The 25,538-nt window shown below is 44.3% G+C and overlaps 2 protein-coding genes across 3 annotated transcripts; both read left to right on the forward strand.

The window, feature by feature from the left end:
* Positions 1-365: 365 nt before the first annotated feature.
* Positions 366-13,144, forward strand: LOC119397991 (uncharacterized). Of its 2 annotated transcripts, XM_037665268.1 has the most exons (6): positions 366-471; positions 3,129-3,280; positions 3,710-3,804; positions 8,821-8,883; positions 10,228-10,311; positions 12,964-13,144. In XM_037665268.1, exons 1-6 carry the CDS (start codon positions 376-378, stop codon positions 13,113-13,115), a joined length of 642 nt encoding a protein of 213 aa, XP_037521196.1. In that variant the 5' UTR covers positions 366-375; the 3' UTR covers positions 13,116-13,144. The 2 variants fall into 2 exon arrangements, with proteins under 2 accessions (XP_037521196.1, XP_037521198.1); XM_037665270.1 differs by lacking the exon at positions 12,964-13,144 and having other exon boundaries at positions 10,228-10,370.
* Positions 13,145-14,431: 1,287 nt separating this feature from the next.
* LOC119397441 (uncharacterized) lies at positions 14,432-25,448 on the forward strand. Its single transcript, XM_037664865.2, has 5 exons — positions 14,432-14,582; positions 15,501-15,655; positions 20,251-20,366; positions 21,715-21,807; positions 25,222-25,448. The coding sequence occupies exons 1-5, from the start codon at positions 14,493-14,495 to the stop codon at positions 25,446-25,448; spliced, it is 681 nt and encodes a 226-aa protein (XP_037520793.1). The 5' UTR covers positions 14,432-14,492.
* Positions 25,449-25,538: the final 90 nt, after the last annotated feature.

Genomic DNA, 25,538 nt, shown 5'->3' on the forward strand with positions numbered 1-25,538 from the left:
GGGCACCTGAGTACGAATAAGAACGCTACATGTCGCCGCCGTGGAGGGACTTATTGTCCTTATTTTATATCTACAAGGAACGTACGTCCATCCCCGAATAACTTCGTAATTAAGAGCGTGCACTTGTGTCAGATCATTTACTAAGGCGCTTAGACAAAAAATGCGACCATTACTTGTCCGTGCGTACTAACGCCAGCGAGACATTTTTCCGAGGTTGGCGAACTCGGCTATCAATCAAGATTACTGAACAATATTCATAAGCATGTGCACAATGTAATGGCGATATTATTAACATAACTTCTCAAGCGCACATAAAGCTGAAGTAGTGCATTTGTGAGTTTTATCGATCTAGTCTTTCGTTTTAGGCATTACTTTATGATGTTATGCTACGCATTCATCGCATTTACTATTGATGTCGCCACTGCCACTTTTGAGTATCCCGGCAGGGCTACAATGAATGATGTGTTTGAGGTACGGAAACGTTTTCCCTGTTACGCGGGCATTTTCGGTGCGCCTTTTCCTGATATTGTAGCTGGCTTGGTGTTTTACAGTTATTGAAGGATGCTGTTCTAATTGAAGGATGCTGTTCTAATTGAAGGATGCTGCGTACAACTTTTTCGTATCAAGTAATATCATAACAATTGAACTACGCATTTACATTCTTTTATAGCTAAATAGTGATACGACTTCGTGCCGCGAATATGTACGCCATTAATATAAAACCCTATCTGGACATCGATAACACATTGAAACAGAGCCTGATCTCAGGAATTTAACGTTTGAAATGGTTCTCATTAGACCGTCACGCTACTGTGTTGCGGTGATGTTCAAGGAAGGGCTCAGAAGCGGAAATGCCTAAAATAACGTTACATGACTCGTCTAGCCGTGTGTTAACTTTCTCAATGCTCTTCGGGGCCCAACGACCACCCGTACGCTATACTAAAGGCCTATTACGGGAGGAATAACTAATCTGAAAGCACCTGAAATCAGTTCAATCCTCGCCAAAAACACTATTTCGCCAAATGCCAAGCGAACAGTGGTAGTACAGCCACATTTCTGATTGCACGTTGCCCAAAGCACATTATCACCACACTACACCTTGACCTCCCAAAGCGCCCAATGACTCTCAATCCCGACTAATAATATTTGATGAAGTATGAATAACTGCTTTGTTAACTGTTAACTGGCAACGACTGGTAACGCCAGGGTTGGCGCTCGGCGTATTACGTTTATTTCTTATCATGTATTTGCGCCTCGGAAGTCCTGCTCTGCAGGAGTTTCCTTGCCTATTGATTTTTTCTAATTATTCTCTACTGCACCTCTCACATCGCAGTTCGTGCGTCTTGGTTGTTTTAGTCCACCTCGGTGGTACAGTGGTTAGGGTGCTCCGCTGCTGACCATGACCAGGGTATAGGGAGATGTGCACGTAGCGCTATCTCTCGTCAGTGACTTGCAGTGGCTTGCTGTAACTGAATGGGAAATAGGCGAAAAAAATCATATCTGACGAAAAAAAGCTAGTTACCAAAAACGACTCCCGGTTAATGCAGCAGTGTTGGAACATTCTGGTAAAATGAGAGTGTCGCACTACAAGCGGCGTGGCTTCTTAGAGTGTTTAATATTTTATACAATGGGGCCCCATGTGTTTCTAATGGGCGGTGTTCAATTGTACAGGGAAGCCACACGCTTTGTAGGGCATTATTGCAATTTTACCAAAACGTTCCAGTGGGTCTGTGCTGCATGTAACCCGGAGTCGTTTTTGATAACTAGCTTTTTTCAAGAGATATAATTTTTTTCGCCTATTTTTTCATTTAGTTATGACAGGATGTCGTTGTTGCCGCCGAGAGATGGCGCCACGTACAGATGTACCCAAATCCCGGGAATGCAGAAGGTCGCATGTTCGATCCCGGCCGCGGCGATGCCATCTCGACGAAAGTGAAATGCCAGACGGCCGTGTGCCTACATTAAGGCGCGTTAAAGAACCCCACGTGGTCGACATTTCGGGAGCCCTCTATTATGGCGTGCCTCATAACCTGAAGATTCCCCGACATTACACGGTTACCGGTTTCCCAATCAAGTGCGCTTGCGGGAAACGTCGTGATTTAATTGTCTCCTTACCTTCAAGACGGACTCTGTACATTTGCATCGTTAGTGAATTAACGAAAATGGTGTCGCAAAGGCACATGCAAGCATGGACAAGTCTCATTCAGTGACTGCGATAAGTCGTCGTCACAACGGCGAATAGTGATGAATGGTGCAGAGAGAGTTGAACCTGCCCTGCCACGGTGGTCTAGTGGTTATGGCGCTCGACTGCGGACCCGAAGGTCGCGGGATCGAATCTCGGCTACGGAGGCTGCGTTTTCGATGGAGGCGAAAATGTCTGGGGCCCTTGTAACTTAGATTTAGGTGCACGTTAAAGAACCCCAGGTGGTCGAAATTTCCGGAGCCCTCCATTATGGCGTCTCCCATAATAATATCGTGGTTTTGGGACGTTAAACCCCAGATGTAATATAGCTGAACCTGTGCTTCACCTTTCCTTTCCTTTGAACTTCTCCGTCTCAAAAAAGTTTCGAATAAGAACACCACTGCCATTAGGAGCTTAGGATAACGACGTACACAGAGCCACCAATGGTCTGAGCGGGCATAGCATTTTCGCCCGACAGAAACTAGCTGAAAGATGGAGTGCACGGTCACCTAACCGCAGTACGGCGCGAAAAGCTATCGCAGCCATCATGGGCAAGCTAGCTAGAGAAGGAGGGGGACGCTGAACTTACTCCCTCCACTCACACGCCCTGTTCTTCACCAACTGCAGCACTCACATAGACTGCACACTCTTCAAGTAAGTACTTTCTCATCAGCCTCCGTAATAAGCGAGGACACGTAATAACACTCGAACATAACCACAGCCGCAGCAATGGAAGGAGTATACGCGGACAAAAACTTTCAACACGTGAAGATATGCTTGAAAAACACTTGAAAAAGGTAAATCAAGTAGCATATGAACTCGAATAACACCCATGTATCCAGTGTCACTTAAGTAGAAGATCTGTAATCTCACCTAAGCCCTCACATAAATGCCTGTTGCATAAGAAAATGTGAGTGATGCGCAAGTATTATTTTCTATGTTTCAGTTTTTCAAAACGGAACAAGAAATTCTCCTTTACAAGAGAAGCTATTCCCGCCAAATTGAAAAGTATGATCCTGTATGCATCTACAACAGGGTAAAGGAGATGAGTGGTAGCCGTATACGTTTATACCAGCGTTATGATTATGGTACGCAAAGGTAAGCAGTCATTGACTGCCGCCATTTCAGGCATTAGGAAATGAATGTTTTATTATTTATTCCTGCTACAGTTCGCATGTGGCATTTTTGGCGTAGCATATACTTCATCGTTTGCATCAAAAAGTCGCCATACGTTCTAACAGAAACACATTTAGAGTCTCAAGTGAGGGATCGTACTTAGCGCTCTTACCTTGTTTCTAATTCTTACTAAAAAGCACTTGAACCAAAAATAGAAGTGAAATTGTTGTATTCGCATGGTTATCTTTATTGCATATTGCAAGATAACAAGCGGAGTCGTTCGTGAACATGCTGTAGACGTGCCCTGTCGAGCAAGTCGTTCGTATTTACCTGCTCGTAGTATAAATATGTTCACAAATGTATGCTGCGCTTGCCTATATCGTTGATACAAGTTCGTTATTTTGCTTGTAGCAAACATGGCTGCTTTGCCTACGGCGTATCTTACAATGTGTCAAAGCAACCAGGAATGGACATCGCTCCTATTATAGAGGCCAAGAAAACAAAGGGTGAGCATTAATATTCATCACCATGAGTTCTGAACGACAGTTGCGGCTAAAGGTCATCTAAGTGTAAACAAACACCTCTACTTCTTGTTGCCCATCGCTGGCTCCTGTGCCCGCTACATGAGATTGACCAAGAAGTAGGTGTTATTACAATAGCTTTTTAATAACCAAGTACGCAGGTTACTATAATAATACGTATTACAAGTAATTGCCAATTTCACACTTCGCGCCCAATGCTACGTGCTTGACAACGGCAGCGGGTGTTCCATGATAACGACTCATCATTACGTGTCATACTTTAGCACTCATAGATCTGTACTGATAATTTGGGGCCAAGAATGTATAAATAAAAAATGTAAGGAAATACGAGGAATTGCGTCATAGGCCTTACGGACCCAGTAGACGCCTGGTTATGGTTGAAGGCCCACTTGATGCTACAAGATCAAAATTACTGGAGAGTGATTTAATATGACTTTTTGAGGACCTAGTTGGTGCATAATGACAAAATTATGCAGCTACAGAAACAGGAAGTTACATACGGGATCGCTTGTGCCGTATGCAACTTAATTTGTGTGCTGTGTCTTTTCATGCACTGAATAAATTTTTCATTAGAGAATGAGGTCAGTCTAGACGCTGTGTAGGACTATTCATACCTGCAACTTTCAGATTTGCGTGACCGATGTGGTCGTCGCAAATTCCCTAGCACACAGAAGCCGCAAAGCAACCGGTCGAAAGTGGTCGCTAGTGGTTGGAAAGCCACGGTTCTGATATGTCACTCGCTGGTTGAATTTGCAGTTGCATGACTGCAAATTCTAGTAGCGAGCCAAAAGCAATCACCTTCGTTCAAAAGAGACCATTCCCGACCGGTCGCGTTCTGACTGCAGTGTGCAAGGGCATTTGCGACCACCTCGGTCGTGCACCTCTGAGAGTCGCAGGTGAAAAGCGCCCTAATTCTGTTTTATCTGAGCAGCGTCGAGATGCAGGTGTGTTCCCATTTGAGCTTGCAGTAGCATAATTTTAACCTTACCATGCTGCTGAACTACTTTTCAGTCGCCATTGTCGTTCTTGCAGCGACTTTTTTAAGAAATCAGCTAATAAGAGGTCACGGTGACACATGCAAGCTGCGGATACACAATCCTGTGTCAGTAAGTGGGAGGTAGCAATTATGGGGAGGATAAATCTATATCGCTTGCCTATGTATTCATTATCTGCTTCTGATGCATGGCCTTCATTACCGGCAGAGCAAAACTATCAAATAGAATTGTGACCAGAGGGTTCCTTTCAAATGTGTACATAACAACGGGGACTTACGTTGAAAATATGTGCATATTTTTTGCAAGCACGTTACCCTCAGACGTGTAAGGTCTGGGTGTTTCTGGCGCGTTCTTGACGTCCTGGCTTGCGAGGACCTTGAGAGTTGCAGTTCTTAAGAGTTAAAGACACAACTTTAAAACCACGGACTGCCAAGTTCGTGGGTCCGATTCTACGGACACCGATCGCTCTGGCTGCCATCACCACCACTGGGTCGTTTTGATAGGGCTGTGCCTCTCCGCTAGCAGTGCTACTACTGCATCACATCAGGGAATGGTGCTGATGTTAAGGACGCCTCCACAATGCCTGTTTACCAATCCAACTGAACCCCACAAAGGAAGAAAGAAGGAAACCTGAGGTAGCCGCTGATTGGCAGGGATAACATTTGGAACAGGGACCCCTCTCTGAGCCCGTGCACAGGAGGAGGAGTCAATCTAGAGCCACCATGACGGCACCAGCAGTCGTCATACTCCACCAGCAACGATCGTGTCCCAGATTTCGTGGTTCCACTCCAGGAGACGCCGAAAATAGCTGTAGTGGTACGAAAAGGTGGCGAGGTTCAAAAACTGGACCAACGACAAAAACTTTGAAGACGTCTTCTTCTCACACGAAGCTCGGTCGCTATCTGGCTTGAAAACCAAGAGATCACCCTGACAACGTGGGGGTTTGTACTGCGTTTCAAGCAGAGGTTCACCTCGCTCATTTCGGAGGATGTTCGTGAAAGTAGTAGACAGCCGGGATTTCAACAGCTGCCTTGTCAGGGGTGTCTTTTGGTTTTGAAACCAGGCTGTGTCAGAGCTCTTACGTGATGCCACGAGCTGATGTCACCCTAGTAAGACGTATCAAACGTTTCCGGGCAAGTATCCATACACTCTGTCGCCGGCGCTTACCAGGCCCTACACACCGTTGACAAACCCGTCGGCCCTCTACCGTCTTAAATTTAAGTATTGGTAAGTAGTGCGTGTCAGGGTGGTAGTCGACGTCCACTTTGCTTTGACTACGGCGAAGCCGACCATTGCTTGCTCCAAATTGCTGACCACCAGATGGGACTTCCGCGCTTGAGTTCGTTGTCGACGCTTTCTGGCTTCAAACAGGCCAGCGGCAGTGAGAAATCGTAGCCTGCCTGCAGCCATCGGCAGGTGTAAGGACAAATCGCTGTACAGGTCACCTTCTCCGCATTCACACCACTCGACTAAGCTCTATCAAGAGCACGTCACGAAGATAAGGCAGCTAGGTATGCATAAGGGAAACTAAGGTCAGCAACTTCTAGAAGTGTGCCGCTTGAACGGGATAAAAACACCTCCCCCCTACAACTACAACGCAATAGGACATCACGACGCGAACCTACGCGAAAAGGCCATCTGACGTGATGGCTGTAACATATCCTCATGTTCTCACAACGACAAACTAGACGGGGGAAGAACGCCTTGCCGAACAAATAATTCGCAGCCAGGTCAAATGGCGGACTGTGCAGACAGTGACTGACTAACACTGATATGTTACACCAAGAGCTGATGTGCGGATGTTCATCGATGCAGGCCTAGTAACCACTGCTAACTATTCAGTGATAGGCGGACGACGTCCAGCAGGGCAATGTTATGTGCGTGGCTCAGCAGGGCAATATTATAGCCTCCTGAGATTGCACGCAAATACGCAAAGGAAGTGGTCACGTGATAGTGGCCGCAGAATAATGTTCTGCGAGGGTGGCTTTTCGTGGCCACATAGCCACGTAGCCTGCAAGTTTCAGTATCCTGCAGCAGTTTTCTTACGACCTCATCCCTGGCATAGATTTTCTCCGCTAAAATGGTGCATTCATCGCCAACGTACCGGAATGACCACCGCACATCGACTATTTTCCATAACCAAGTCAGTATCCCTGATTATACACACATCATGGTTTTCATAGGAGCTGACGAGGACGTTGTGGTCTCTTTCTGATCGTCGGTCTGTGAGAGAGGGTTATGCACTCACTTTCCATTTTGTGCTTTTGGTCTTGTGCTTCATATTTTCGATGAACTAGAGATCTGATATAAAGTGTACATTGACGCTGAAATATTTACTAACTGCTTTATACGTACATCATTGCTCATCCACCCTGCAGATACATGACGCTGAGGCCCTCTTGCAAATAATCATTTCACATGATGGTTAGCGCAAACGCGACACAGACAAAGGAAGAAGAAACAACGACACAAGCGCTATCTAACAACTGAATGTTTATTGGAAAAATCACAAATATATATGTCTAAGAAAGAGAAAAAACAACAAACCCGCACATGCGCCAAAAGATAATTGACAGATAAAAACGTGTCTGCTAACAAAACTACGCCCTTTTCCAGGAAAGACACTTCCTCATCAATAGCGCTTGTGTCGTTGTTTCTTCTTCCTTTGTCTGTGTCGCTTTTGCGCTAACCATCATGAGCATTTTACAACTCGCCCAATTCGCTACCCTCCTACAATCATTTCACAGTCCCGCTTTCCCCGTCGCGCCAGTTACAGTAAAACTTCGGTGATACGATCACGGCTCGTGCGAATTTCGGGGTGATACGAATTTTTCTGTGGTCCCCGCCAGGGCCCATTAACCTGCAATGTATTGGCGTACGGTTGTTGTGAACCGATTTGCACCCCGCGACGTTTGATACGAACGTACGCTAGCGCAGAGGTACGAACTGGTGCTGCCCGCGCTGTCGCGGAAGACACGGCAGTACTGTGTCAACATGTGCCTGCCACGTCGATGCAACCCATGTCCTTCCAATCAGACATTCTATGAAACAAGACAAACTAGGGCTGCGGGTCCATCATGAAGTCGCATGAAAGGCGGACGAAGATCCCAACAGGCGAAGCGGACGGTCTTGGTGAAGGAGCTAGGCCTCGCAACGTACGCGCACACTTGCCAACTCTCCGATTTGCACGGGAGACTCCCGGATTTTGAGCAAACCCCCCGATTGTGCGAGCACGGCCATAAATCTCCCGAGAAGCACCCCCAACTTCACCGCGATATGAAGGTAACCGCAACAAAGGACAGCGATTCTAAAATTTTCTGGCCTTCCTCTATTGCATGCAAAGGCTTGCTAAAGTCACTTTCACCGCAGTACTAAAGTGACACGCAGAAAAGTGCAGTAAGATTAGGAAGGGGCTACTAGCGGTCACGTGTCACAACAAATCTGGTTCATTGATTACACACGCGCGCACGCACCGTATATTCACGAGTACAACTACGATCGTTGACGTCTAAAAACTATACTGGCAATCATTTAGAGCTGTTCATGACGTCGGTGCGGCCCTGGGAAATACTAAATCAAAACATATGCCAAATTTCTTTTGTCGCATACTAATTTTCCATGTTTTCTGGTGATACGAATTTCGGATGATACGAATATTTTGGGTGACCCCGCGAGATTCGTATCACCGAGGTTTTACTGTATATCTTGTGCATTAAAATAAATAATGTTAAAAAAATCTTCGTCACCATATGTTTCATGCCTCACTAGGAGTTTTCTACACGTTATCTAATGCATAAACTATGGTCAACTGATCTTGGCATGATTGCTTCTCCAGTTACTCATTCATGTAGTAACCACGTCACCAACAAGCTGAACAGAAAGCTGCTTAAGATAGCTCAGCTGCCTTATGAGGCGTGAGAAGTGTAGGCGTAAAAAGAATGCTTTCTGTCATTGTGTAATTTTGCTTGTGAACGTTACTTTACAGAACATAAGTGCACTAAAGCTGCCTATATTGAAAACTCCAAAGGATTGGACGAGTTCGAAGGAGGTAAACGTTTCGAAACGTCCATTGTAAATTGCTACTATTTATAAAACATCATATTAGGTTTTATCATATTGTCAATATTATTATCATATTATATATTATCATATGTCATTACCTCTGACATAATAAGCATATGTCAGAGATAGTGACAATTTTGTTTTACAAAAGCGTGCTGTAATATCTGCCCTCCACGAAGATATCGGTGTTTCGTAATTTGTAGAAGTGTTTTTGCAGCTGGCCGTTCAACAAGAGCTTAGACAGCTTCTGTCACGAGAAAAGATAAATACTACACATTGCTAAAGTTTTCAAACCTATTTTTCAAGCTATTTTGCCCTTGCGCGCAGGTTTGCAGTCATGTCTATCATCTAAAAATTGCTTTATTCATTGATGCAACAAGTCAATTGTAAAACATCAGTTAAGCACCGAGGGTTTTCTTTGTTAGGAATATAAATGACTGTTGTATCCTTTTTTGAAGTAGGTTTACAAACTGTTTTATTGGGCACACGCATTACGAATTATGTGAGGGTTTTAAAAACCACGCAATACAGTAATATAAGTGCTATTCGGTAAAACATGGATGAGAATGACAGGAATACATATTTAAAGTATGTTTATGGGAGCATCTATGAATACTATGACGTATCTTCGAAATTCGGCAAGTTTACCCCCCCCCCCCCACCACACACACGCAGACACACATACAAGATAACTATCGTAGTGTGCGAAACGTTCATTGCAGTGAGTCAGAAACGTATTAGTTCGCATATATGCGATCATGACATTGTTCTGCGACGAAAATCCATCAGCAGCCCACATTATATGACAGTTTCAGAACGGCAGCCGACATTAGCCTGTGCTCGTCGACATCAGCCTATGCTCGTATTATGTCAGTAAATACGATAGGCCTCACGGCGCCCGAAATTTGATTGGTTGAAATTTAAAATGCCCCTGTAATTTCATTCAGGGGCATGGTAAAGAACGTCAGGTGGGAACAATTAATGCAATATCGTCCACTGCAGCGTGCCCCCTAATTACTGTTCCTGTTCTCTTTATTTGGTTTCGTCTTCTTTGAAGTTTGAGATCGCTTTTACGCATCTGTAGATATTTTTCCAGGTTTTAGCACGGAGTGTGGGTATTTGTTCGGAATCCGAGAACTACTTCCGAAAACTTGGTTTGCTTAGCTTAGAAATGCTTAGAAAAAGTTCCTAATGTAGAATAGCACGCTGCTGTAGATTTCGTTATTGTTTAAAGCAGGTCTGTTGACTTTGATGGTCCTATCTTCGATTCTGTAAATTTTACCGATACACGGATAAATTTTATGCAAGAACACACTTGTTTCCTTTACAGATTACAAAGAAGGCAGAACATACCTCTTTCAATACTACGATGCAACTGAAAAGTGTGCCGTGATAACTTTCTCGGATAAAAAACGTAAGAACTTCGCCTAGTCATCACGAAGTTACAGAGCAAGGCCATCGGCGCTGCGCTATTTGGGCACCAGGCAAAAAAGGCATTACATGCGCCCACGCAAACTCAAAGCAAGAATTTGCTCATTGAGAAGTTGCAGGAATACAAAATATTTATATTATAAACTGTACCGAGTCCCTTAAGTCAACATGAATGCGCACAAAGCCACTATATAATTATAAACAAGAAATTTATAAATTATAACAGAACTCTTTTTCTGCTGTTTCATTGAGAAGACAAAAACTATTTCAGAGTAACTTTAACTACCGAAAAATTAGTTTCACGGTGAGAGGGAGGAGGGAATACTACGCCAAATGGTTTTGCTATGGCTCTGAGTGAGTAAACAAATGAGATCTTCTAACACAACTAAGCACGAAATGTGATGCAGGAAAGATTATTCAGTACAGAAGTGTTCCAGATTTTTGTTAATCCACATTCCCAGTGATCTTGTGATTGTCCCGCAAAGCATATCTTGATTCGCGTGTCTTACGTTTCCGCTGCACAGCAGAATGAAGGCCAACTGATATTTTACCTCTATCGTTTGAGTGCTGTTGAGGGGAACGAAAGGCTGACAAATACAGGCAGAATTTTTAGGAAAATCACTGCTTTGAATATGTGTACAGAACCGACAGAAATGCAGGCATATAGAGGTCTCAATACGTGGTGTACTGGTGTGACACGAAGCTTCTATAATGACATGGAATGATGATCTGAATACAATATGTCATACTCTATACTAATGTTGTGCAGTGGAGTGTAAACAGTTTTTACAGTAGCCTACATTATAGTAGTCTAGAACTGTGATATTTATGGTAAATATTAACGGAAGGTATCAGATGATATTGGGGACGTAAGCTAATCACATCTTGAGCCAACTTCACTCGTTTTGAAGTTGTTTAAAATGTACTTTTATTTTCATCTGGTTGAGAGATGCACTGGAATTCCTGCGTCTTGCAACAAGCCAACACTGTCACTGGATGTTGCAGCTAAAAACTCTGACTTTACAACACAATGCTCTGTACAGAAGAAAAAAAAACGCGGAGAAGCAGCGCTGCCCTGTAGGTATAACCTATAAAAAAGGTCTTTTTGCGGCTTACACGGCCATGGAACGAATCGGTTTGAGGAACGAATCGGTTTGAGGATCTCGGCGAAGATACTTGCGCTTAAAGGCGTTATCTAATAAATGATTGCTTGAGCACCGAATTGTCTTTTTGAAATTGTGTTCATTACCAAAATAGAAATTGACGCTTAAAGTTTCATTTATTTTTAATTTCATTGAACTACCAGCATGGAGCTTATCAGGGAAGAGAAAACCGCAAAAGGAAATACAGGTATAGCTACTCCGCTTTGAGGTTCCCGCTTCAACACACCGTGACGTCATAGATTTCGACGGTCTCTGCTAGAGTTTGCAGAATTCGCTGCCAGTAAAAATGAATTACATTGTTTTCTAAGGCAGAAAGCACCTTATTATAACAAGGTTTAAGAAGTGCTATTTGGCCTATACGGCCAATATAAAAAGAAAACACCTTGCCGATTATGAACTCATATCAAAGGACCCCTGACACCAAAACTGAAACCTCGAAATGTTTGTGTTACTTCATTGCCCTGTATACGGGGGCACTTTTGATTGATTATTATTGGCGGACGTTAGATTTATGATGTTTTAATTAGGTTTTATAGTAAGCGTGATTGCTCATTTGAGTTGGCAGCACCTCGCAACATCGCCACTAGTATGACGTAAATGAAGGCCCCGTGTGACGTTTCAAGAGTAAAGCGAGTATTTCCGACGTCATAGATTTGTATGTGTACACAATACCATGACCTGGCACCCGGCGACGGCACCCCTCTCGCTGTGTTGTCGGGCTTCTCTCAAGGCAGTTCTGGCTGCTTGGGCCAGGAATGCCTTTTCATTTTCCTCAGTAGACGCGCGTAACAGGCTTAACATACCGAATCACCCACATCTTCTCATTCTTTACCGCGCGCGGAGATCCCAATTTGGAAAAGTTCTGCGGTTTGAACGACACCAAAGCTTGAGTGCAAGTGATCCTATTGGCGCTCCCTTGCTGTGGGGCGCTAGTTTTTTAAGGTGTTAAGGCGGGCGTTTCGACGTTATGCAAAATTGGTCACGAATAACAACGCTAGAATTGATTAAAAGGTAGGTTAGAGCAATTGCGATTCAATTTCGCATTTACCAGACACGAAGCTACAACTTACAGTAAAAAAAAAAATCAAACAAAACTTTCGCTCTCAGCGGTCTTTTAAGCAAACGAGAAGTTCTGGGGAAGGTGGAGGATTGAATCATTTAACAATGTGACATTCAGGCGCTGACTTTCAGCGTGAAATCGACGAATGACACTGTAGCCTATTTACTGTAGCCTTTTACTGTAGCCTTTTACACTGTATTTTTTTACTCCAATAATGAAGCTGGGGTAGAGAAGTGTACAGCGATAGACTTCTCAAGTCACAATGTACAAGTCTGATTACATTTAGTGTTTCAGTTTAGTGTCGCTTTAACCAAGTCCGGTGCATCACAATTTTGTATTACATTTTATTTTGATTCGTTTACTTTTTTTGCGTACAGTAGCCAACATTCTTATGCCCGTATTTTCTTTCTAGATAGCATAAAATGTGAGCTACATGTTTGGTACACCTTCTATCACAAGGAAAAATCCAACTGCTTAAGGGAATATGACTACTTATGTGGAAAGCGCCCCGTATATCACCTTTATAAAAATAAACTGTGTGAATGGGCACTGCCGAAAATATGACCAATATTAATTTGTTTTGCCAGGTTGAAAATAAAATATTATTTCTTCTTTTACTGGTACTTGTGTGAGTTTTCAGCCTTTGTTGGCATGGAAATAATTAGCAAATGAGCAAATTATTATCGGAACACCAATAAACAATGATTAGCAATTCCTTTCCGAACGAATGCCATGGTTGTCTTAAAGGGGGCAATCAATTTCTCGAATGGAGACATTTAACATGCGCTCACCAACAAAGGGATCCTGCAAATAGTTAAAATTTCGCTAGAGAGATGACAAGCCCAATTTTCATTTTTTGATTGCGATTACACGCGTTGAGTAATGGAAGGTAGAAACGGGGGGGGGGGACGCTCGCTCCTTACGAACTTTGTCCATGACTTGTCCATTTCAAAGTGGTGCGGCGTACGTAGGATCAGGGTGTTTAAATGGCACCTTAGAGAAAAGCAGGAGACACCAGGTACGATTGCGGGTACTGTGACGGTTGAGGGACGTCTCGTTAAAGCACGCCATCAACCTAGTAACGGATGTCGTGTGTCTAAGAATCAGAAAGACAATCTTATCGTAGCTCTAACGGAGCGTAAGGACGCGTTTTGATTTGACGAGTGACGGCGTTCGCGTAGGGGCCAAGTATGCGTGGCTATACAATCAGAGCGAGAGCAATATATTTGCACTAATGCCATTATTAATGGTGCAGTGTTAGGAACTGGAGTCGATTGCAGTTTGTTGAATGATAACTTGACAAGCGCAGTCTCGCGAGAAATGCGCTAAGAGCGTATACCTCACGAATAACGCTGTTTAGAGCCTCAGATTGGGCTGCCGGAACCTACCAATATCCAGAGCGCAGATCTAACAAAAAGTACATTGTGGCCTGTTAAGCAATATAATGCATCAAATTACGGAGGAACTGGTGCGATAAATAGCACGTTTTAGCTTTTGCTCATACCGACGAATTTATAAACGGTGCACTAGGTTGCGCCAGTGGGCCTCACGCAAAATGGCATATGTCAGAAGAAATCTTCTCGGAGGAAACTACATTGGTATATGGATGCCGAAATCAAGCATGAGGAGATGAAATATTATTTCATGGTTTCTACGTTCCGGTCACCGGAACGGCACAGAGCCGATCAAGTTCGGGTAACGTGCTAAGGCACGACTTCTCATTTCCTAATTAGAAAATAACTGACGTCACTTTCACAGCTTGTCTGCTGTTCCACGAGCTGAAAGAAACGTCTTGTGTGAAAATACAAACGACAAGGGAGACACCGCACATCACGACGGGATAATTGATGTTGTAGCATTATCACTGATACTTCTTTATGTTTCAAAGCACTTCTAGGAGACACCGCTGCTCGCACTTTCTTGAAACATTCGCAAGAGGCAATGCATTCCGCTTTACTTGCGTCCCTCATCGCACTGGCTTCAGGCGCCGTCGACTACAGTGGCAGCGCGACGTTAGATGATGTCACAGCCGTGAGTTAAAATAATATCACAACTCTACCGGCTTAGTTTAAGACAGGTGCGCTACTTCCTTGGAGAATAGATAGACGGCCGCCTCCTTTTCCGTAGCCCGCGTGCGACCCACCTACCCTCTGTCCAGTACGCAAATATGAAATGTAAAAAAAAAACAAATTCTGATAGGATTCAGTGCACTTGTTGAAACAGTGCCATTGCGGTGCCATGATAGTTCAGTGCCAGTACAAAGTGTTCATAACCACAATACTCTCCGGGAGATTGTTTTATTGCTTCTTTTCGTATTTTGTCTGCTGCGTGGCGCGAGGAGCTTCAGTGATGCCGGGAAAAAGAATGTTTGCGTTTTCATTCAATACTTCCTTGTTACATAAATGAAAACACAATAGGAGATTTCCTCGCAAACAAATAACTGGATTTTAAGATATTTACTTTTCTTGTCACACAATAAAGAAACGCGTATTCTATTAGATGGAGGTACGCGAGCGCCGAAGCTCGAGTTGTGTAGGATCGGAAATGTATTACGCGTAGTGCTCCACCAAAGCTCCCAGCGTGTCAGGCGCATGACCTTGCTATAGCATCTACATAATTTTCAATACTATGGATAATATTTGAGTATTGCCGGATCGCCCGCACAGAGGAAAGGGAGAACTTTGCTAGTGGCAACAAAATTTATTTGGTGGGCAGCTAGAGTAACAGTCCTCCGCACTTCGCATTCCAAGTGTTTTCAGTGCGTTCCTTGTCAAAAATACTTTGATCGTTATTCTGCACCGATACAATACCACGCAATGCCTGCCCATACAGCATTAAAACAGCAGCCCATAAGTAGCTAGGCGTCAATATATATTAGCATGAACTGCTTATTTTTTTTAAGTATTGCATTGTTTCAGTAACGCATCGGTTTTATTTTCTGCCTTTCAGTTCTTCAATACGGATGCATTTATTATATTGCTTGTTAGAAGTTACACGCACAGGATCAGAGGACACGAACCGATATGTATCTATAACAGCAAATACACACTTTTGAGCAAGACGTCACTTATAATTCACCACCACTACGTGTACTATATCAAAGAGTAAGGGAATTTTTTTATTAATCCAGATATCCGTTTTGTGGCGTATTTCATGTATGATGAGTTAACGGTAGTACAAGCATGGAGACACTCGTTTTCAAAAACACGCAATAAGTGCAATAATGTTTAATTTAGGATTGTCTCAAACTGCTGCAGCGGCGATAGTGTAAAGCCTTAAAAATTACTCAGACAAGTGATTACTTTGTGTATCTCAAGGAGATTTATGATGTCAATAAGCGTACTTGAAATGGGGATGATAACTCTTATCGAACAGTGACAAGTGGCTACCAGATAAACTATTCCGCAATCGCGAGATATGCACTAATCCTGGCAGTCTATTGCCATTTAGTTCGAGTGATACCTTATTCGGACACAATGAGATAAATATTGAGTGGCGATGCCACATGAGTAATGTTTTTTCCAAAAAGTGAAGCACTGCAGTCATAGCAATGTGTTACAGGACTACACTGAGTGTTGTGTATATAACGAAGTAAAGATACAAGTAGTTAATAGGGAGTTTTAGCTTGTAACGTATACTTCTTTACGTTACCGTTACCGGATTACGTTTACCGTTTTACCTGAACTCGAGTTTTAGTAAAGTTTTTTCAGCTGCCCAAGCGTAAACCTTTACGTACGTACGTAAACCTTTACGTTTCCACAAATCACTAAACGACGATGATAACAGCAATTAAACTACATTTCATTTAGGTAATACTGAATTACGCTGCGGCAAAATCATAAGAGAGGTTTTTAGCGTGTGCAGTATGCAACCACAATCATGTACACGTTTGTTTTCGCTTAGTGTTCTTGAGGGGAAAAAATGATTAGAAAGGCAACTCATTCGTAATAATGCCGCTGCAAGGGATTTACATTGGGAGTAGAATGCCCGATGTTTCTGCAATAACAATTTCGTGCTCGCCTGGTACACCTTGGCCTCGCTAGATGGCGCCACCTATCCAGCCTGTCAGCGTCTTTACGCCTTTCACGTTTATTCGGTATTCTAGGTCGCTCTAGCCTCGGTAATCCGGCTGAAACAAGGTGATCGTAAGTGGCGCTCGCACTTCGGCTTATTTTGACTCGGTGGCTGGAGTCTCCGCGAAGCGGATATCGCGAGTAGCCACGAACTGAGGTGGATTTGCGAGATAGGGCCGTGAACGTAAAGCCTATCCGGCGAGAAGTTTACGTTCCGTAAAGGTTCGCGCATGCGCAGATTTCATCCGGTATCCGGTAACACGGTAACGTAAAGAAGTATACGTTACAAGCTAAAACTCCCTGATAATTAAATAGCAAGCGCAATGTCAGGCGATCAGAGGTAGACGTCGCCACCAGATGATCATAAACACTCTCTGCCACATTGTTGGGGTAAATATCAGGTAAATAGGAACAACGCGGATAGAAATGAGCTAACTCATCGTTTTTTCACGGCGTTGCCAATCGCGTACTTCCGATCGGCGTTCCTTTTGCTCTGGTTCGACGGCTGGGATCGCCAGAACGTGGACGGACCAAATTGGTCTGGTAGTTCTCTGAAAGATTTTTCTCTACCTCGCCGCCACCTTTGTGTGGGCACGACGGATTGTAGTGCGGGCCTTTGAGGGCTCTATCGTCGGTTGTCATTACCCCTGACGTTATTCCCCGAAGCGCGTCCCACTGTGATAGACGCTGCGATTACGGGTGGCGGCGAAGTTATGATGCTTATACTTATTACATTCATATTTTCTTCTGCGTCTCGTCAGGCTTGCCTCTGCAGTAAACAGCATGGTCAACTCTTGCCTGCCAACTGCATATTGTCTCAATGGTTGTAGTACAGTGTAGTTGCAGACATCCGTGCACACACTCTTTCCCTGTGCTTCTTCGTTCTTATTGCGGTGGTTTTGGGCGTCTAGATTTTCCCTCATTGCGCTGAGGCACGTTTCGGTTTTATTTTTCCGCGGTCGTGCCCGCTATATCTATGCGGTTGTGTCTGCTACTTGAGCAGGTCGCGACGACAGTTGTGCAAGCTTGCTATTTCGCTCCGTCTGATACAAGTGGGTGCCTGAACGCCATATAGAAATCGTCGGTTCCTACTAGAGGTGTGCACATGCTCCGGGTAGCCCGAAAGCCCGAGCCCGACCCGGCCCGCGGGCCGGGCTCGGGCGGGCCGACATATTTTCACCTCAGGCCCGGGCCGGGCTCGGGCTACTTGGAGCTTTAGCGGGCCGGGCTCGGGCCCGGCGCACAGCCCGACTCAAGCCCGAAATATAGAAAATGAGCGGGAATTGTTTTCCAGCACGCATACAGCGCCTTTTCCGCGACCGCCATTTACCGCTTTTCCTTTCCAATGCAGTTGTTCAGCGAGTGGAGCGACAGTGGTGAGAATGTAGCAGTTACAAAAAATGAGCTATCCGATTATCTCTCTATGGAATCGCCCTCTTGTCCATCTGAAGTTTTATTCTTCTGAAAAAGCAAGCAGCAGAGATATCCCAAGCTTGAGAGGCTGGCAAAAAATATGTTAGCAATTCCGGCGACGAGTGCAAGCAGCGAACATAACTTCAGTTCGGCAAGCTACATAATGCGAAAGCGCCGCACTTCGTTGAAGCCGGAATCGTTGGACTGCTTGCTGTTTTTGCACGACAGTTTGCAATAGAGTGCAATAGAGACTATTCGTCGTGTGTCGTTTGATCATATTTGATATGCTCAATGAAATGCCAAATTACTGGAAAACGATGTTTTGTTTTCGCAGCCAACCTTCAAAAAGATGGGCCGGGCCGGGCCGGGCCCGGGATTGTGTTTTCGTACGTCGGGCCGGGCCGGGCGGGCTCGCAGCCCTTTGCCGTCGGGCTCGGGTGGGCCTTCGACAAAGTCAGCGGGCCCGGGCTGGGCTCGGGCTCGGAAATACGGCCCGTGCACAGCTCTAGTTCCTACTACTTGCAATACTTGTGCCATTAAGAAGCACGAAACTGTTATTCTAACATAATCGAGAAAATTATACCTTGACCAAATTTTACATAGTGTAAAATTTGGTCACTCCACCAAATTTGGCACCTCCACCAAATATGTTACGTGAATGACAGTCGATTTTACAAGTCGCTAGGCACAAGATATATTTGCAAGAACGGCTGCAGCGCTGAGCAATCCGGCTCCGAGCTCGAGCAGCTAGCGACCTTCGTCCTCTTCGTCGGGCGCACACGCGCGTCGACAATATGGATTCCGGCAGCCTACATGTAGCAATAGGATTGCTACTATTAGAAAATAACGTAGGATGGCCTGTAGAGATATTAACATTTACTAGCCCATTACGTGCGCATGTAGTGAACTTTACTAACCCCGATACGCTGAGTAGTAATGACAACGTTTACTATCTGTGATATATTTCCATGGTGTTAAAATGTTTGCGAAACGGAGTAAAGTTTACATGGTAGTTGTAAATGAGTCAATTTTTTACTTACTTACTTTTTACTACCTTGTTCATTTAAGAGTGTAGAAGGTGCTTTGGCCGGCCATTAGCGCGTGCCACCGTGTGCGGCCGCTACAGAGGTTTTCAAACTACGAAGGGAAGAGGCTGGTTGCGATAATGTTCTTGAAGTTAGCGTTGGCATAATAAGCAGACTTTCGAGGCCGCCTGGAGCCGGATGAAGATTCGGGTTCACTGTTATGTTCACCAGACGTTGGGCGACCCACACTCCTTATGGTATTTGCTTTGTCAAACACGAGTTGACGATACGATCGCAACCTATATCTTACGGTTGGCCATAATAGTGACAACCTTTGGTAATACGGTGACGCCATACTGAAGTGGAATGTCGGGCAGAAGAGTTTTGTGAGGTACGATATACCAGTAACGGGTGTGGAACGTGACAGTTCGGCACATGATGCACATTCGGGTGAAAGTGGAACGTAGTCTGTGGGGATTAAGTAGATGGGACTGGCCTCAGGGGTGTCGGGAAAATAGACAGCTGCCGGCGAAGGATGCTCGCAGAGATGTTCATGACAAGCCGAATCTGTTTAGAGAAAAATCAAGGCCAAGAATGAGGTCGTGTTGGCAATGAGCAATCGATGTGTAAAGAACACCATTACGGTTGCCCGTAGCGCCTACTCAAGCTCATGCTGACGGCCGGGCTAGTAACACCATATGCGCAAGTTAACTTCCGGAACGAAATGGAGAGTTCAACGACGCTGCGTTACGATTGGCGTACCTAGCGACGAATTTCAGGAAACAAGCCACGACTTTTCGTAGTTGTAGACCTACAAAAGGACCAGCAACTTTGCGCAAGAAATTCGATCTATCGCTTCCTTTCTTGCGAAGGTAGAAATTGCATGTCGTAAGCTTCTATTTTTATGAAAATACTAAAACTTTACTGGGATAATTCGAGCACCATATGTGAGCTCATCCAGAGCGGGACATATTTTATGTGACCTTTTTTAGAAAGCGATTGAAGTGCTAAAAATCGTCGTAAAACCTTGACGCAGCTGTTGAATGAGTTCGCGCGGCGAACGCAACAATTATTCATTTGCATAGACTACGTTAAAGCAGTTTATGAATTATTACGAGTGATTTTGATTTTTTAAAAGGAACTCTGCACGTGCAGTATGAACAATGCTTCGATACTTCATTGTTATAGGCATGGTTACGGCTTTGGTTACCCTGTACACTATGCCCTGTCGAGGCAGCCAGGAATGGACCTCGCCCCTTTAATGTGGGCTACCAATGGCACGAACTTCTCAAGAACCGAAAAAAGTGAGCAAAACATGCGATGAAACAGAGGCATGGAAAACTTGTATATTGCATGATCACTTTAGTTCCTTTCAATTTATGCCATAACCATAGTCGTGCGCACAGGGGGGGGTGGGGGGTGGGGGGGGGGAGGGGGAGACGCAGGGCTGGCGGCCGCTCCCCATTGCTAATTTAACGGGGGCGCCAAGTCTGCCCCATACCTTGACTCTGTAGGACCTGTTCTGTGATTGTTCAATGTGCAGGGTTACGGTGGCGCAGGCTTTTGACGATAAGGGCTGCCGAGAACTCCTAATGCTGCATTCCAAGGATTGTTTAATTACCACCGGAAACGCGGTGACCAAAGGCAGGCTGTCATAAAAAAAAAAAAAAGCTTTACTGCGTTAGCCGAGCTAGGTATCGAAGCCAGATATTCTGCGTAGCAACGGAGTATTCTACCACAGAGCCACGCCAGTGCTTTAGATTGCTTTGGTGAAAAACCCTGTAGAGATGCCACGTACGACGAGGCGTCACGCTAACACATGTAATATTGCCTGACAGAAAGGCAGAGTCGCACCAAGCGACACACCACATGAATTGCGCAACCAGTGGGCGGTTTGCAGCTTCCCACACATTAGGAAGTGGCTCAGCCGTAATTGATCGAGATCATAAGTCATCGACTATCTTTAGGACAGAATATCGGGTCAATATCGAGAGCATAAAAGAACATTCCCACCAGTGGAGGTGAATACAACTAATATTACAATGTAAGGGGTATCAGAGATCAAAATGGAAACCTCTCGCGCAACTACGGTGTTCGCTCATAGTTCACCGAAGTGTGTCGTTGCTTCTACTAGGTGTTGAGTTGCTCTCAGCCGCGGCCTGCTCTGATTACGTTTACATAACGCTATTTTCTAATGATTGAATCACTGCGCTGCAAATGTGTGTATTAAGATGCATCAAGATTTCGGATGTAGGCAAGTTGATCCTTGCACAAATACTTTAAAAGACACAGAAAAGATGTTTCCTCAAAAGAAAAGAAAGATAAAAAGAACGCGTGCTTTTTCGACCTAATATAGGAATACGCTCCATAGTTTTCCCATTTTGTCGCATTTCACATTGAACACGCAACAGCATTTCATGAAGGATATGAGAAGTTGGGATCTTAAGAACATATACTACTAACAGCCGTGGTTTCGAGTGTAGTTTGGCCATGTCACTGTATCTATGAAAGATGTTTTACGAGTGATCAATGCTCGAAATTGTTGCCTTTTCACTTGTGTTCTCTCTGGCGATGTTACTTGCTCTTGAAACATTTATTCATCATTTACGTTGTCTCGGAAGCTTAAACGCAATTTATTTTGTTGAACTGTAGCCTTTTCAGAAGACAAAAACGGAAGAATGTATTCTTTCAACTACTATGACCCAGAAACGAAGTGCGCTGTTATTACCTTCACCGACAACTCATGTAAGGCGAAAAATGTTACATATTTTCTTTAGACTTTAGGATTTAACCCTTTGAGACGCTATATACACTTTTGTGTACACCACTTGTTTTTGTTAGTTGTATCGACTAGTGGTTAAAAAAGAGCCAGGTACATTGAGCTTTGTATGAATTGGACCTCCTGCATAATGCACTTGTCTTCATTTAACTCAATTTTGCGGCGTGCTGTTGCATATGATCACTTTGCTGAAGGCAATACCATATTCCGTGAGTCGTTCGACGTGCCGTTTCCCGCAACCCACGTCAAAAGCATAATTTTTCTTCGCTCAACATGGACATTACCAAAAATAATTTGCGCTTTATTTCTAGCCTGACCTTTCATTAAATTTATGCAAAAACAGAGTATGAATGGCTTCAGAATAAATACGACGAGGTAATAGGAATGATTACTAAACACACGCAATAACGTACTACGACATTATTTTTGTTGCAATATAATATCGAGTGCCTTGAAATAACACTGCATCGATTTATCGCATTTACAGACAGTTCTTCATAGGTGGCGTCTGAAATGGGTTAAAACGCTTAATCCTGGAACTTGTTGGCATAGATTCAAATCAGAGACCCCTGAAAACTTTTCCGGAACAGAAAAACAAAATACAACGGTATTTGCATTTATATTAATGGCACTTTTCACGACAACAATGACAGACATGCGGCAGCGTTCATTTCATTGTCTTGGAAATTATTTTAAAAAATGAGGTGATTGACGATTGACTGCGCAGTCTTACTCAAACGCTTTTATTCCCGCATCAGTGCATTTTACCATGCTTAAAAATCTCCTCTTTTATGGTTCATGTCGCCCTCTCATAGTTGCGTCGCTTGAGCATAGACTGTGAACTTTGATAAAAATGGCGCGGTCGCGCGCTATCTCGGCAGACATCAGTAGACGTTTCCTACCCTTGTACAGTGCTCGTCAAATGAAACCCGAACAGCGGCAAGCCTTCGCATGGTATAGTGCGCGCCGTTCGGTTATCACCATTGACAGGTGCGTGCATCCGGTTTGACCGCACTGCGCATATGCGCGCCTGTCCATGGTAATAACTGGACGGCGCGCACTATACCACTGCGAAGGCTTGCCGGTGTTCGGACTTCATTTGACGAGCACTGTAAGTGCTGTGCCCTCACCGCTTACATGGCGCGACAGATGGCAAGAAAACCGTTTCGCTCACTGGAGCGGCTGTATTCTCTTACGCGAGCGTTTTGTAGACGAATAAATTTTAAGCGCACAACTAGAGGAGGACAGAAAAGAGCACGTAAGACACACGGGTGCACGTGTTCTTTTCTGTCCGCTTGTGGTACTGCACTTAAAAATTATTGGTGATGTCTTACCAACACGCCCAAGCTGCCATGCTTTGTAAAGTTACGCCAGAATGGACCCTAATAGAGTTAGCTGCTAGCCTTACCTCGTACAACATTTCAGTTTGTCGCTACTGCATTAATTTCTTCGCCCTTGCGGCAAAACTGTGCCTTTTTTATGGAGGTGACATCCACCAGCAGCGGAACTGCTGATGGGGTCGGCACCGAGAAATTACAGTGCCTTTGTGAAGGCCGACCAGGTGGCCGTGAGTGCGGTTAGCGTCTTCGCATTTAGACACGTAGAGAGAGAGCGCTGTTTTCGACCCAGAACCGTCTTCTTTAATTGTGCAACTTGAACTTGCTTTTCATGTATGACGCACCGCTAGATAAGCACAAGACGCCTGCACACTGTGCGAGACTTTTCATCCAAATTATTCGTGTCAAGCTCAGTGATATTATTGCTGAGCTTATCAATCACTCGGTTAGATAACTATACGGTGGCGTTTTTCCACAGAAGTTCGTTTCATAGCGACGTTGCGTTCACTTGTCACAGGAGAAAGGACACGGCCACCAGAGCCTCTCAAATGTTTTTCGTGACATGCAGGGAGAACATCGACAGTCCCGTTCTTCGTGAGCCGTTTCTGAAACGCCTACAACAGATTGCCGTCACCGTATCAGTCACATCTTATGATATAACACAATGCGAGATTTAGAAACTCGCAAATAGAAATGGTAATTGGGCTGTCTAGAGCAGTCTCATAGAATATGTTCGCAGTTCCAACTGCAGGCGACAAATGTTTCTAAGCACAGGTCTCCCCAGAGCTCGTTTCGCCCGATCAGCAGCATGGAGCATCCTGAAGGCTACCGTCGCGATCCTCTTTGCGATCAAGACTGCGCGACAAGGGTTATCGCTTTTATACACGCAGAACTTCAGTTCGAGCTCGCGCCAGCCCGTGGAAGTAGCCCGGAATATGATACATCCTCCAACATGTACTTGCAACAACACATAATAATGATAATACTGGGGATGACACAGACGATATGCCCTCAAATCAGTACACCTAACCAATATGAACAATCAGTTAATAATTGCTTATTCTGCGTCGTAGGTAATCGATTGCGAAAATTAAACTTAACTGCGCACGCTTCGCTTTTTTAGCCGCGTGGTGGCCCACTGGTTACTGCGCTCGGCTGCTGACCAGAAAAATGCGGGTTCAATCAAGGCCGCGGCGGTAGTATTTCGATGGAGGCGAAACGCTAAAGACCTTTGTACTGTGCGATTTCAGTGCACATTAAAGAACCCCTAGGGTTCTGAATAATCCTGAGCACTCCACTACAATTTTTGTCATAGCCTGAGCTACCTGAGGACAATAAACTCCGCGAACTGAACCAAACTGCATGGCTTTTCTTGGTATTCTTCAGCTGCGCTCGGCTTCTCATCTTTCTAGATAGTAGTAGACGACCGTTTCTTGGATGTCGTTGACGTCGTTTGTTTTTTCCAAAAATAGCATGATAACCAGGAACGGGCTATTTTTTCCAGCGCGGAAAAGACAAGGACGAAAGACAGACGAACAATAAGAGGCAGGCAGCGCTCGTATGTGTCATTGTTGCTTGGTATTTCTTCATTGTCTGTTACGCGCTGCCAGTTATGACAACTGCGGTTAATAGACATCACTCTATTAGTATTAATCAAGCGCATCCAGCTCAATATGCATTTGATTATTGTGTCCACTGTAGAGCTTAATGAAGTCTTGGTTCCGGAGCGGTAATATTAATGCGTATAATATGGCATCTTCAGCATGCCAAGCCGAACAAGGGCATAGATGTAAATTAGAACTTTCGCGTTATTTTATTTAGTTCTCGCACGTTACTGGAATTGTACGCATTATGTACTGAAAATATATATGTGAAAAGGCATGTATAAGCTCCTTCACATCCGGAACTTTTGTTGCAGTGAAATAAGGCAACATATTTAACGCATTGAATCTGTTTGTAGTTTCGCTAGTCTGCACCTGACTTGCATTGTGTTAGTCCTTGTATTCAATTGTATATGTTGTAGCAACATTGAACTTCTTCTAGACTCCACCAAGTGTGAGTTGTACGTATGGAAAGGATCTTACGGCAAGCCAATAGAAAACTGCAGACGAGAGTACCTGTACCGCTGTCCAGAGCATACTCATTATTACCCGTCTGAATCGAAACGCTGTCCGTGGAGCACAATAAATAAAATCACTCTAACATATGTGCTGCCTGCATTGTACTTTTTGCGAGAGCCTTGTTTGTTTCGGATATTTTCGACGGCTTAAAAGTGGCTCGGATGTTGTTGCAATTCCTAATATTTATCTGGCCTACATAATCACCTTCCTTATGGTTTCCCGGGGCCTGCAGAAAACGTA

The sequence above is a fragment of the Rhipicephalus sanguineus genome, chromosome 6 (genome assembly GCF_013339695.2).
Source record: "Rhipicephalus sanguineus isolate Rsan-2018 chromosome 6, BIME_Rsan_1.4, whole genome shotgun sequence".
Lineage (NCBI taxonomy): Eukaryota > Metazoa > Arthropoda > Arachnida > Ixodida > Ixodidae > Rhipicephalus > Rhipicephalus sanguineus.

Bases quoted from the DNA above. Each gene is read 5' to 3' on its own strand.
- LOC119397991 (XM_037665268.1), top strand. From the start codon at position 376: ATGATGTTATGCTACGCATTCATCGCATTTACTATTGATGTCGCCACT. The intron at 3,281-3,709 runs GTAAGCAGTCAT...TTTTGCTTGTAG, and splicing joins TATGATTATGGTACGCAAAG to CAAACATGGCTGCTTTGCCT. The intron at 3,805-8,820 runs GTGAGCATTAAT...GTTACTTTACAG, and splicing joins AGAGGCCAAGAAAACAAAGG to AACATAAGTGCACTAAAGCT.
- LOC119397441 (XM_037664865.2), top strand. From the start codon at position 14,493: ATGCATTCCGCTTTACTTGCGTCCCTCATCGCACTGGCTTCAGGCGCC. The intron at 15,656-20,250 runs GTAAGGGAATTT...TCATTGTTATAG, and splicing joins TACGTGTACTATATCAAAGA to GCATGGTTACGGCTTTGGTT. The intron at 21,808-25,221 runs GTAAGGCGAAAA...AACTTCTTCTAG, and splicing joins TACCTTCACCGACAACTCAT to ACTCCACCAAGTGTGAGTTG.